General features: G+C 52.1%; 1 protein-coding gene across 5 annotated transcripts in view; it reads right to left on the reverse strand.

The window, feature by feature from the left end:
* ARNT2 (aryl hydrocarbon receptor nuclear translocator 2) overlaps positions 1-14,414 on the reverse strand; it is a 159,600-nt gene that overhangs the window by 32,740 nt on the left and 112,446 nt on the right. For all 5 annotated transcript variants that reach the window (XM_048220432.2, XM_048220427.2, XM_048220426.2 and 2 more), the window contains exons 9-11: positions 7,539-7,615; positions 6,015-6,149; positions 3,674-3,748 (exon numbers count right to left, since the gene is read on the reverse strand). In XM_048220432.2, coding sequence (XP_048076389.1) covers positions 3,674-3,748; positions 6,015-6,149; positions 7,539-7,615 — 287 coding nt within the window. The remainder of the gene's footprint in view (positions 1-3,673; positions 3,749-6,014; positions 6,150-7,538; positions 7,616-14,414) is intronic.

Consider the following 14,414-nt stretch of genomic DNA (forward strand, 5'->3'; position numbering starts at 1 on the left):
GGACATCTATAGACATCCAGGGGACAGGGACAGGGACAGGGAGGGACCTCTTGGTCACCTGAGTCCCACCCCTCCATCCTCAGCCCCGAGCTTGGCACGGAGCAGGCACCTGGAGCATATTCTGAACTTCCTTGACGGGTCTGCCAGCCCCATGCACTGGGCTGATGCAGCCTGGGCACCCACCCTTCTTCTGCACCACCCCTGGGGAACCCAGATGGAAGGAAACCCCCGGAAGCTCAGGGGTCGCGGCCTGCCGGCAGGTATGTATTCCAAGCAGGAAGCTGGCTCTTTCCCCACAGGGCCAGGGGTCAAGGCTGCATGCCCCTGAGCTCGGCATTCTGAGGGGGTCCGGCGGGACAAAACATGGAAAACTGGCAGCCGCTCGCATGATCCGAGACCCGCGTCCTTGCTCTCTGAAGCAGCAGCCCACAAAGTGTTTCTCCTCCGCGGACGTCTGCGATGGTGGGAGATTCTTTAGCTCCGTGCAACAGACACTTGCCAAGGTGCCGACTGTGTGCAAAGCTGGGCCCTCGGCTGGAGAAGGAGCAGCGGGAGGGAGCGGCAGCCCCGCAGCCTCCCAGGGGCCCGGTTCCCGGCTAAGCATGCCACACGGGTCACCTCGTGTGGGCCTCCCAAGGGCACCGTGTGCATCTGGAATCTGAGCCCCAAAGGAGCTAAATATGCTGCTGATGCCTCCTGACTAAGCCATGCCCGAGGCAGGACGGGGTCCCGGATCTCCCTGACCCACGGCCCGCTGTCTCCATGAACTCCTTCGGCTGAGGAGGAACCCAGAGAGAGCAGGCCGAGTCCCAGCTCAGAACCACACGATCAAGAGGCATGGGGCCACCAGGACGACGAGGGGACCAGAGAGGGTTCCTGAGGGAGGCGGGGCTGGGAACTCCCTGGAAGCTGGGTAGGTGGGTACGTGGTCGGCGAGCAAAGCTCCCTGGCAGGAGGCACGTGCTCCATGTGTGGGAACCCGGGGCCTGGCGGAGGCCAGAGGCCCAGGGAGGGATGAGGGGGCAGGGGCGCCCCAGGGTCCCTCCATCGTGCCGAATGCAGGTGCCAGGAGACCACCCAGGCCGGCCAGCACCGCACTTCACGAACACAGCTGCCCTGCAGAGGGCACGCAAGGGGAGAGCACAGGGGGCAGTGGAACCCTGCTCCGGGCCTGGGTCGCTGGGTCCCAGTCTTCCACCTGGCTGCCGGGTAAACCGTAAGCCGGCGAGGGTCCGAGAGCGGAGCCAGGGGCAGACTCGAGTTTCCTGGCCCCTGCATGGGCACAGGCCACCCACCAAACTCAAATTCCTCAGGAACTAGATGGCACTCTAAGGGTCTCACGTCCAGGCCATTCAGTTGCTTTGGTTTAAATCCAGAGAGTTCCAAGGCTGACTCCGAGCTGACACAGCCCCCTCCGTGCTTCTGCAAAAATAAGCCACTTCCCTTTATCAACACTCGTCCCCGAGCCTGGCCGCCAGTGGCTGGGGCCCAAAGAACACACTCAAGAGGCCGAGGCCGGTGCTCCAGGATGTCCCCGTGGCCGCCCAGCCCTGGCCTGCTGAGTTCTGTGCCATGGGGCCGCTGGCTCTCAGGCATGGCTCTGGCTTCACTTCCCTCCTGCAGTGAGGTGGCAGACCCCAGGCGAGAGGTCCGCGAGGGGGTGCCGCGTGGGGTCTGGTGTTACATTCCTCCTGTTTCTGCCCAAAATCACCCAGCTTCCAATGGCGTCAGCAGGGTAAAACCTCGGCGTGCTGTCCGACGGAGAGGTCTGTGAGTGCAGTGACAGGAGAACATGCTGGAAGGGGGCAGCTCCAGCCCTCGCTGTTACGCCCCTGCTGTGGGACTCAGGGCAGGTGACCAACACTGCGTCCTGGAGTCCAGTGTGAAGAGTGGGGTTGACAACAGATGGTGTGGGCTGAGGATTAACCTGAGATCGTGTGGGACAAGGGGTCGGGCTGGTCACTAACCATGTGGGGAGGCCCATCACTGCTGGACCTTCGTTTCCGCAGATCCAGGAAAGGGAAACTGACCCAGGCCAACGTCTAGGATAATCTCCACACATTTGCAAAGATGTGAAAGACGCACTCTGGCCATGCTTAACCGTTCTCAGTTCACGTTTCTCCAGAATGAAAGTCACCTGCTACGGGTCACCGTCCATTCAGATCATTTTAGTAAGAGCCACTGACCACGAGCATGCGTCACACTCGGTGGTGGGCATGATGGTGAAAAGCACAGACGAGCTGCCCACAGGGAGCTGATGTTTCAGTAGAGAGGATGGGGGAGAAAAGGAAATCAGTGGACAAACAAACAGAACAATTACAAACTCAAACGGTTGTGCAGGAAAAACCAGAGGCTGAGGAGGAGGGCGGGGGGGGGGGGGCTTTCTTCGCTGGCGTGGCCGTTGACGGCATCTCTGAGATGACAGGAGTTAAAACCTAAACCACAAGAAGATGTCGGTCCTGGAAGAGTGACGGGACTGCATTCTAGTCCAGAGGGAACACATGCAAAGGCCCTGGGGTGGGAAACAGCGTGATGTGTTCAAGGCACCAGAAGACCCATGCGACCAGGAGCTGTGAACGAGTGAGGATAAGACACGTGGGGCAAGGGTCACCCTGAGCTTGCAGCCGTGGTACAGAGCTTGGATCGGATTCCAGGGGCACTGGGAAGCCACCGGCACGTTTAAACAAAGACGTGGCAAAGCCTAATTCACGTCTCCTGAGTGGCGTGGAGCGCATGAGAGTCAAGCAGGGAGCCCGGCAAGGACCCTGTCATGCTGTTGAAAATGAGAGCAGGGGTGGCCCGGCTGAAGTCGGCAGGAAGGAGCAGAGGGAGAAGGGCCCGGCTGCACGTGCCTTCAGGGGATAAGAGGACGTGACGTGACGATGGCGGTGCCCCCCCCAGGACAAGCACGTGGTGCACACCGAGGTGTCTATGGTGCCCGAGCACGACACAGCAGGTGCTCAGCACCGGCAGCTCCCGGTGGTGACGGGGGTGGCGCTGAATGACGCCGTGATGGGCGACCTCCCTCCCAGGCACCCCTTCGCTGTCTCCGCCCAGAGCAAGACCACGATGGTCCCCTCAGGCTGCCCGTCCCCACCCACCCGTCACCTCCACCCTGGACAATCCAAACAGCTGCCCGCGGTGCCCCCTTGTTCCAAGGGTTTCCTGCAGTTGCTCTCCGAGTACCCGCGCTACCAAACTGTCTTTCAGAAACACTGCTCAGCTTCCGGTCCTCGGAGGAGCCCTCCCGTAAATGACGCGGGGGAACTTCGACTCCTCCCTGTGGCCTCAGCAGCCTCGACCGTGGGCCCCCTCCTCCCTGCCCGGCAGGAAGTGTCACTCCAGCCTAAGGGGCTACGCTAACTCCCTAATATGCCACGTTCTTCTGCATCTCCGGGCGCCGGCCATCAGTCTGGAATGTTCTGTCGTGGGGGCAGGCTCATCCCGTCCCAAGGGTTCCCTCCCTGGGAGACTCTTCCTGCCTCCTCCCTGCACCATTAACCTTTCCATCGCCCGCCCCTCGTCCAGACACAGGCACGACTTCCTGATGGGTCTGCCCTCCCCACTCGGCTGGGAGCCCCTCGCAGCAGGGTCCCCGCTGGATGCCTTGGGGAGCCCCTTGCAGCCCGCCTGTGCGTCCTGCCGGCCACCTGCCCGGGCCCCCGGGTTCTACCTGCTGGAAGCTCTCGCGCAGGTGGCTCTGATCTTCGGAGTGGCAGAATTCCAAAATGTCCTTTCCCAGAAGATCCTGAAGAAAGAGACAAGCCGTGAGAACCCGCGACGCCGCTTCCCATCACGGAGCCATCGCTGTTGGACAGCAGTGCTCTTGCGTCCCCTTCACCTCCCGTCCCTTAGCTCCCCATCCTCGGGGGAGTGTGGACGCAGGATGGCCCTGGGGCGACGCCGGAGCTGGCCTCTGTGCCCTGCCTGCCTGCCTCCGGAGTGCTCCTGCCCATGCTAATCTCACCAGGGCGCTGGGTCAGCACCTTCAGAATGTGGTTTTATTTTGGTTTGCCTTCAGGAGGCAAACTGTAATAAGCATATTTTAATAACCATGAAAAGAAAGTAAACGACAGCACGAGGACAGACGTGCCTGCCGATGAAACTAGAACTGCTGAAATGTGGAAACGGACATGCTCGTGGCCGGACAGATGCTGGGACCGTCCAGTAACCATCCTGACCTTCGCCCGTCTATTTCTTACTCAAAGCACCTTGCACGAGCCCAGGACAAAAACCAACCAGAATCAGATAAACCGTCGCAAGGCAGCTCCACATGTGGGACAGGAAAGGGGTCCAGTTGGGTGTGTCTTAGGCAGCGAAGGGTGGAAACGAGTCCACTGACTGGAGCCCAAGCCTGCAATGGCTCCCGCGGGAGCTGACACGGACCGCGGGAAGGCGGTCTCTCTGTGCGCCGAGAAGCATCTCAATGCTCATGGAAGGTGCAGGCAGGTAAATGGATCTGGAAACACTCTGCCAGCCGAGATTACGGTGACTTTGGAAACTGATTAATTTCCCCCCTTGCTCCTTCCAAGAACCTCAAGTTCACATGAATCTGGAGATGTAGAATTATACGAATGGTTCCAATAGTTCAATTTGAACTGTTTTTAGGTCCTTTTTTTTTTTAAGTTTATTTAAGTAGTCTCTAGCCCAACATGGGGCTCGAACTCACCACCCCGAGATCAAGAGCCATGTGCTCTTCTGAGCCAGCCAGCACCCCCGGATTGTGTCTAGTTCTAAAGTAACACACGTACTTGAAATGCCCACATCGACGCATCCCAGATTTTGTTCCTCAGAACAGAGATCTTTTCCTTCCTTTCTTTTTTTAAATGTTTTTTATTTTGGAAGAGATTTGAATCTATGGGAAAGTTAAGAGAATTACATGATAAACACCTGATTATCCTTTACCTAGACTGTCACATCTGAGTTTTTCTTTCTTTCGTACATAAATATAAATATATGTAAATGAAAACTATGAAAGTATATACAAATATCTTTCGTATCTCCACACACACAATGAAAAAGCTCTTACTGAATCATCTGAAAGTAGCAGACAGCAGGACTCCTGTCCCTGAAGTGTGTATCTCAAAAAAATGGCATCGTCCAAAACCCCAATATGCCATATTACACCTAAAAAATCAGTAATTGTTTGATAAAATCACCTGATATTCCATACATATTAACATTTCCTCGATTATCTCCTAAATGTCTTTCCTGGCTACCTATCTTCAGCCCCAGGACCCACTGAAGGTTCTCACACTGCATACTGTGGTTCTTCTCTCTTTGGTTTATTATTTTTTTAAGATTTTTATTAATTTATTTGACAGAGAGAGAGAGCGAGCATGAACAGGGGAACAGTAGGCACAGGGAGAGGGAGAAGCAGGCTCCCTGCTGAGCAGAGAGCCCGACACGGGGCTCGATTCCAGGACCCTGGGATCATGACCTGAGCTGAAGGCAGATGCTTAACTGACTGAGCCACCAGGTGCCCCTCTCTTTGGTTTATTTTAATCTAGATTAATTTCCCCTGCCTTTTTGTGTTTCTTATGACGTGGACTTTTTTAAAAAAGGTCTGGAACAAAGACCTGAAAATATGCCCCTGTAGAAGGTTCCAAAAACATTTGAGAAACAAGGGATTAGGCAAAATTAAGTGAACATGTTTCCTCAAAACGTTCCAGACTCTTTCACATTAATACTGCTTTTTAAGTTTGCAAGAAGGAGCTGTCCTGTTTGGCGTTCATCTAAGTTAACGGATCTGAGAGCCCCGTTCACAGAGAGGGTCTTAACTCTGGTTTGTGAACAATCAGGGAGATAGACAGGAGGCCTAGGGCAAAAACTGAACAGTTAATTTTAAGCAGTGGCGTGGCATGAATGTCTTTCTTGCTATGGAAGGACATGACTCTGGGCAGGAATCTGGATGTTTATGCCACGTCCCCTGCACTGTCATTCTCCTGGATCTCGAGCACATTTTAAGTAAAGTTAAATCTCTAGCCAACTGCCATGAGCTCAGGACCACCCACCTGGGGTTGGTAGCCAATCACACTGATGCATCTCGGGTCCACGAACGTGATGATCCCATCAGAGTTATGCCGAGATAAGAACTCCGTGGGCACCGACATCCCGCTCATGTCCATGCACACAGGAGAGCTGGTCACCTGGAAAGGGACATCCACACTGAGGTGGTTCTGACGGAGACAGAGACGGGGACGGCAAGAGAGGCGGACAATGGGAGGGATCCACGTGGCGTCAACTTCACAGAGCCTTCCATGTCGCTAGTGCACTGAGCCCCAAATGTTCCAAGCACCCTGGCCACACCTTCCACTAACTGTAGCAATGGCCACCTTACATTGCTGACCCCCCGTGTCCTCAACAGGCAAGGGAATAACGAGCTGTGTAATCTCATAGGGTGGGCTGAGATCCCACATGCCAAACCCCAGCACGATGCCAGGCACATCGCAGGTGCTCCGGAACGTTAACACCCTTCCCCTCTCCCACTCTCCCCTTACTGAGGAGTCTAAGGAACCGATCAAAGTACTTGGAAAGGACACATTTGTGGAGTGAATGTACCCAAGTGTCCTTTCTTCTCCCACCTGTAAGGAATAAGCAATGCTTATCACGTGCGAATAAAACTGCTAGTTCGTTTGTCTGAAGGTGGTAGGACCTAGGACCCAGGAGCACGACAGACTAGCGTACTCCGAGCTGCGTCTGCTGGGTCCCCCGCCATCAGCAGGCGAAGGGCTGGCAGTGCCTCAAGGGGAGGGAGGCGTCCTGCCCAATGAGTGGCTACTGTGTGTGCCAGACATGGAGCCAGTGGGCTTTATGGACGTTATGTGGCACATTCACTTTTCACAAGATTAATAAGCCACATTCCCCACATGGCTTTTCAGAGGAGGATGTCCAGGATAGGGACATGCCCTCCACTAAGACGACAGACTATAAAGAAGGACAGTGGACGTGTGAGCTCATCACCAGGAGGGCAGGGAAGAGGGAATGACTGATTTTGACGAAGCGGATAAAGGCGTCCCTTCAGCTGAATCTTGGAGGACGCCTAACTAGAAGTGAAAGGAGAAGTTCTGGGAGGGGAAGAAGGGGTGCAGGGAATACCGGGCAGCAGAAACAGCCGTGGGGCCCACTGAGGAGGGGAGGTGCTTGCTGGGTCTGCGGGAAAGGCATGCAGGGGCTTGGGAATCAAGCATGAGGGGGGACGGGAGGGGTGAAGCTGGAGGAGGAGTGAGAGCTTCATCCTGAGGACTCAGGAGAGCATTCAAGGCCATCGGGCAGCTGCCGTGGGGGCAGAGGCCAACTCTGCCGTGGCCGGCTCCCGAGTGGGGATGGACCGAGTGGGGCCCTCCGCGCGGCAAGAACTCCATTGCTCACAGCACGTCTCCCTGTGTGCTCCCAGATTCACCCTCACCCCTGCCCAGAGGGACCGGAAACCAGAGAACGCTGGGCACACGGGGGTCGGAACGGGCAAAGCTGTGTGCTTGCTCCCTGGAATCACGAGCCCTGCTCTGAACCTGCAGAGAGTCGTGGCCCCCCCTCACCTGGAGTCTTCCGATGGCCACCAGGCAGTACTTGCTGCCCTGCCCCACCTCGGCGTCCTCCTCGGGGATGGTCATTCCTGGAATGAGAAAAACCAGCGTCAGCCACGACGTGCCCAAGGCGGGTGGCAAAGGGGCAAGTGTGCCCAGGATTTTAGGTGTGCAACCCGAAACACAGATCCTCACGGACCACTCGGGTCTAGCCGGCAGCCAGTGAGTCCGCCGGTGCCCGCTCCTGCCCGGCTCCCGCCCCTGCCTGGCGTCTGGGATGACTTCATGGGGGCCATAGCACTGGCATCCATGCACGGTGCAGAGGAACTCAAGGAAGATGAAATGCCCATTATTCATTTACACGTTTGCAAAATTTGGCCAAAACACTGAGCTATAAAGGAATTCTCAGTACGAAGTGAAAGTGGGCATTTCCGGTTATGTAAATATTTCCCCTGTAAGGGCTAGAACGGAGAAACAGGGGATGGTTATTGAGCACTGGAAACCAGTGCTCTATGGGGGCTGGCTCAGTCAGAGGAGCCTGGCCTCTTGATCTCAGGGTTGTGAGTTCGAGTCCTACGTCGGGGGTAGAGATCACTCAAAAACAGTCTTTAAAAAAAGAAAAGAAAATCAGTGCCCTGGTGGGCAGGACTTGGTTAAAACAATCCTCCATGTTCTTTGGTCAGGAAAGAGTCTTCCGCTCTGTGCAGTAGGGCATGGTGTACGGTCGCTCACGGTGCCAGGTTCGTGAGTGGCTGCAGTCGGCTGTAACAGTCGTAGGGAAGCAAGCATCTTTCACACTGCTCAACACCTCGCACAGATACTTGCACACGGGTCAGACCAAAGGTTCCCACGGACAGAACCACACAAGCAGGGCGACAGCCCATCGCCGCAGACCGTCAAGCCGCTGGTTCTAGGAGCCAGGGCGCTGTCCCTCTGTCCGCACCCACACTGCCCCGTCCACCCCCATAGGTAACCAATCCCTGAAGTGTCTGCTTTGTCCTTGCTGTATTTTTGCACGAATGAGCACGTATCTGTGTATTTTCTTACCTTCTCTCCTTTCTCCTATGAAGGGCTCTGTGCCCTGGATGCTCTCTGGGGCTCAGCTTATTCCACTTAACAGCGCGTCCTGGGACACACCCCCCCACTACCGGCAGTGCCGCGGGACGCAGCCTGCCAGGGCTCGTTCTACCTCTTCCGTGTGTAAGAACGTCCGGGTGCTTCTCACGCTGCGCACGCGTATTCCCCAGCGGTAGGAAGCGTACCTGCAGATTCGCCCAGAACACCTCTCCCGGAAGCGGGACTGCCGGGCTGCCACGCAGGCACAGATGTAGTTGTGTCCAGCGTTGCCGAATTTCCTCCAGAAGGGGCGTACCGATTTGCCTTCCCGACGACAGTGTCCGAGAGGCCTGCTGCCCCGCAGTCTTGGCCAGAATAGGCCGCACACCGTTTAATTTTTCCAGTATCGTCTCAATTGGCATTTCTCTCTCATTATGGATTAGGACATTATCTGGTGCATGCGGACCATTTTTCTATCCTCTCAGTGAACTGTCTGTTCTGTCTCTTCCCCATTTTCCTGTTGGATTTTGGCCCTTTGCCCCTCATCACATATTAAGGGATATCGAGTCCTTGCTGTGAGTGTTCTCCTAGTTGGTCTCCTGTCTTCTGACTTTGCTGATGATGACTGAACAACTTTCTATTTTTATGTAGTCAGATTTATCAATCTTTTCTTTTATTATCTTTGTTATTAAAATACCAGAAAGCGCTTTTATGGAGTCCTAGAGAGCCATTTCCTACGCCAAGTTCTCACCCGTGTTCTCCTCTGACACGTTCACGCCCCCACTTCTCACACTTAGGTCCCTAATCCACGGGAAGCTATTCTTGTGTCGGGCGTGAGATGTGGACCTAGCTTATCTTCCTCGGAATGGCTATCCGGCTGCCCGGCCACGTCTGTTGACAGTGCAGGGACCTGAGGGGCCGCCTTTATCATATAATGAGTCCCCTCATGTATTTGGAGCTAATTCTGGACTTTCTCTTCTATTCTACTGGCCATTGTTTATTAACATCAATACTATGCAATTTTAATTATAGAGGCTTTATTGCAGGGTGCACTATCTGCAGGACTGTTCCTCTCTTCCAGTTTTTCAGTGTTTTCTTGGCTCTTCTCAGATATATCTTTTTTTACATGAACTTTAATATCAACTTATTTAACTCCATCAACTAGCCTGCTGGTGTTCGTATTTGGTTTACATTACATTTATAAATTAAATATGTGATGCTGAGTTGTCTTCCCCAAGAACAGGGGATGCCTTCCCACCTGTCTGAGCTTTTGTGTCTTTCAGGAGCGTTTAAAAATCTTCCTCACGTATACTTGTACTTTGCATACTTACTAAAATTATTCCTAAGTCTTTAATCATCTTTGTTGCTATAGTCAATGGGGTTTCCTGTACCATCATACCTTCCATGTATCGTTTATACACAGGAGGACTACTGAGTTTTGCATGTTAATACTGTGTCGTGCTGCTTCACTGAATTATTTTATTATTTTAGTTATTTTTCCTCTGGCCCACTGGGGTTCAGCAGGTGTGCTAGCATATAATTGAAAAGAGGTAGTTTCCTTCTTCTGGTGACATGAGTCTGCCTCTGATTTCTCTAGCGGGATGGGCCAGTATCTCTTACAACGCCGAAGGCTGGTACAGAGTGGGCATTTTTGCCTTGTTTCTGATCTTACCGGAAATGTCTCAAGGGTTTTTCCACTATATAAACACCCTTGCAGAAGAGAAGTTACTCCTGAATCACTGTTTGTCATGGTTGCGATCGATTTAGAGCCTTGTTTAATAGGAGACGGCTGGGCTCTAACACCTGCTGTGCACAGCACCTGTTACAGCATGTCCCGTTACCTGCGCTATGTGAAGAAAACGTGCCCTCACACAGACAGGGAGCTGGAGGAGGGAGAAGGTTCCCCGATAATGGTGCCTATTCTTCTTTGACGTTTTCCTAAGTCTTGACAAGTGGTTGTTTCTTAAAGTTCATTGCGATATGAACTCCAAAACTGTATCAGTGAGTTTTCAATATTCTGTTCCATTAAAATAGATTGGTCTAACACTTTGAACGGCTCCTTGCTGACACAGGATTTTGAACACGATGTATCGGTCATCAGGAAAATACTGGTTCTTCAAATTATATGGATTCGAATGCTGACCCATTACAATAAATGATATTTTTAAAATCACCATGCATTTCATCAGAAACAGCTCTAAGTATTGGTCAAGACCACGGTGGTGGATACAAGTTTTCCAAAATTCAAATTTTCACGGGAAAGCTTTCATTCTATCACTGACAGCAAATACTGTCAACTGTCTTCCTTGACGTGACAGGTTCATTTTAACTTTTTGTGAAAATATCTTTGCCAAACACACAAATTTAAATAACCATAGTGTGTTTGTTCATCATTCCTTCAAGTAAGAAATGGTGTTTCATAAAAAAAAGCAACTAGTTTAGCTTGCAACTCAAACAACTGTGCATGTGCTTTTCCTTGACACAACCACCACGCTCTGGTACGCAGCAGAAATCACTTTACGCATACTTCCCATTTCGGGGTTCACTCAAATTAGTACTTTTTACAGCTCCATCAAGGGCATACTTCAGTGAAACCAGCATTTTGAAATTCTGAAATTATTTTTTGCTGCAAGTGTGTGGTGATGAAAAATCCAGGGGCCACGAGGGCAGTTTGGGGCCACGGCCCTGACGCATGCTGAGGCTCCAGCAGGTTTTCCCCACCGATGCTTACCTGCCAGCAGTGAGTGGAAAGGGTGACTAACATCTTAGTGCTGGGATGAAAGCTGTTTAAACGTGCGAGATCCTCTTGGGGCACCCAGGGTCCACAGAGCAGCCTGTGCTGCCATTCCTGAGTTTGGTCCTCCCTCCTCGTCCATGGATCCTTTCCCCGCTGCTCCACTTCTCACCAGGCATCAACGAGACCCCAGACTGCCCCCGTCTAGACTTGCCTCTGCGCTTCCAGACCCTGACTCCAAGGGCCTCCTGAGAAGATCCGCCTGTCTCGGGCCCTTCAACCGCCATGCTGCCCAATCCTCCTGTGGAAACCCGCTCCCCTGCCTCCTCCCCTGCAGAGAGGACCACTCATGACCTGCCTGGTGTGCCCCTCTCCCACGCTCATGGAACCCTGACTTGTTCGGAGCGACGCTGTGTGCACCCCATTAAGGGACGGGAGGCCAGGGACACAGCTCAGCCTGTGGGGTGTGAGCAGAAGTCCCTGAGTGAGGCTCAGGAAAGCTCCTCCTTCTGCGGGACACAGACGTGCTCGTGGAGCCCCCATAGCCAAGGTCACACAGGAAGCCAAGGTCACACAATAAGGATCATGCAGCAGGAACTTCTCCAGCGACAGGATGGTCACCACATCCCCAAAATGACTGTCTTTCTCTTTTAACATCTCCTCTGCAGGCCCTAGACCTGCCTTTGTGCTTGCCCTTTAGACAAAGAAAGGCTACACTGCTTTCCCGAGTCTATTTCTTTCACGGCCTAACATCCTTGTGTCAATTTAACTGGTCCTCCTTCGAAAATGGTCTGTCTCCCTTTTTCCTTGTCACTTTGCTTCTGACTGGCTGCATTCCCCTGGAGGCTGTTTCCCACGGTAGGCCAGGGATGACCTCTGCCATGAGCTCATTTCATCTATCCTGGACACAACGGAAGGTCCCAAAGGCCATGCATTCGGGAAGCAAGGTATGAGTCATGCTGACAGCTCTCCATAAGCGGGGTGACCTTGGTTAAGCATTTAACAAATAATCATAATGGGAGCTATGCTTCCAGCCCAAAACAACCAGAGACACAGAGACATAGGAAACAATGGTTTTCGAGACCGTGTGTACGAGGCGATGAACAACAGCAGTCTCTGAGAGACGGGAAACAAATCAGCCCTACGATCGCCCCCAACTTCCTGCCTTAAGAGTTTCCACACCAACAACAGAAATGTCACAATGTCTACCACCAGATAAAAAATTACCAGGCATGTAATGAAGCAGGAAAGTATAACCCATAAAAAGAAGCAAAATCAACCAGGCAGAACTATGCAGAAGTGACGCAGATCTTGGAATCAGCCAACACACTGAAACTGGTTTTATAACTGTATTCCATATGTTCAAATGTCTAAGTAGAGCCAAGGAAGATATATAAAAGACCCAAATGACATTCCCGGAGGTGGAGACAACAATGCATGGGATGAAAAGTGCATTAGATGCGTGAAAGGCATAAGTGAGCTTGCAAACACAGCAATGGAAAGGATACCGAATGAAATAAATAAGAATTTTTAAGTGAAATGTGCATCAGTGTGCGAGCTGTGAAAACCTCAAGTGCCCTGTGTGCGTGCAACCGGGGCCTCCAAAGAGAAGAGAGAGAAGGGAGACAGAAAGATATCTGAAGCACTAATGGCTGGAAACTTTTCAGATTTGATACTGACTATGAATCTACAGATGCAAGAAGCCTAACGAACCCCAAGCACAGGAACCCTGCCAATTACAGCAAACCACATCATCAACTGTTCAAAAGCAGCAACACAATCTTCAAAGTGTCCAGAGGGGAAAAGACACGATGACACACAGGGAAACAAAGATGCATATGACAGCTGATTTCATGTCAGAAACAATGCAAGTGAGAAGATGTATTTTAAAGTACCCAGAGAAAGAGAAAAAAGCCAGTCTACTTAGCAATCTATACCAAGTAAAATATCTTTCACAACTATACGCTGCTTAGAAGAAATATTTTATTTATTTATTTATTTATTTATTTATTTATTTATTTATTTTTCTAAAGATTTTTATTTATTTATTTGACAGAGGGAGACAGCCAGCGAGAGAGGGAACACAAGCAGGGGGAGTGGGAGAGGAAGAAGCAGGCTCCCAGCGGAGGAGCCTGATGTGGGGCTCGATCCCAGAACACCGGAATCACGCCCTGAGCTGAAGGCAGACGCTTAATGACTGAGCCACCCAGGCGCCCCAAGAAATACATTTTAAATATAAAGCTCTATGTTCAGCCTCATTTGAGTCTTATGATGGTTTTTAAATTCTCTTGGGGGCAAGATCCCTCTTCTTGGGGGGCGCCTGGGTGGCTCAGGCATTAAGCATCTGTCTTCAGCTCAGGTCATGTTCCCAGGGTCCTGGGATCGAGCCCCGCATCGGGCTCCCTGCTCGGCGGGAAGCCTGCTTCTCCCTCTCACACTCCCCTTGCTTGTGTTCCCTCTCTTGCTGTCTCTTTCTGTCAAATAAATAAAATAAAATCTTAAAAAAAAAAAAAAAGATCCCTATTCTTGGGTTTCGCATTGGATCAAGACGCAATGCCACAGGCCAGAGCGGGGAGCAGAGGGGAGTGCGTGCAGAGCTCTCTGATGAGGGGCGTGAAACAGCAGGTTCTCCTCAGGCCCACCATTCACAGTGATCCTGCAGAACTAGGTTCTCACTGGCTAATACGCGACCCCGTCTACTAGAGCTGTCAGAGTTTGTGAATTCATTCTTCATCTGACGAGTGTTGATGGGGAACTTTGCAGATCTAAAAAACATAGCCACAGAGTCTTTTATACACCTTCCATCAAAGGTTGAAGTTAGATTACCCCGCGAATACTTTGATCAACAAAATACAGTGGAAGTGACACTGTGTGACATCTAGCAGGTGGCCCCGCACATTGTGGAGTGGAGAGAAGTATCCTTACTGCACCCTAAGCCCCTAACCCAAAGAAACTGTGAGCATAATAAAGGTGGTGTTTGGTTTTTTTTTTTTAAAGACTTATTTATTTGAGAGACAGAGAGAGAGAGTGAGTGGGGGTAGGGGGCAGAGGGAGAGGGAGAAGCAGACTCGCCACTGAGCAGGGAGCCAGATGCAGGG

Source organism: Ursus arctos, unplaced genomic scaffold (genome assembly GCF_023065955.2).
Source record: "Ursus arctos isolate Adak ecotype North America unplaced genomic scaffold, UrsArc2.0 scaffold_28, whole genome shotgun sequence".
Lineage (NCBI taxonomy): Eukaryota > Metazoa > Chordata > Mammalia > Carnivora > Ursidae > Ursus > Ursus arctos.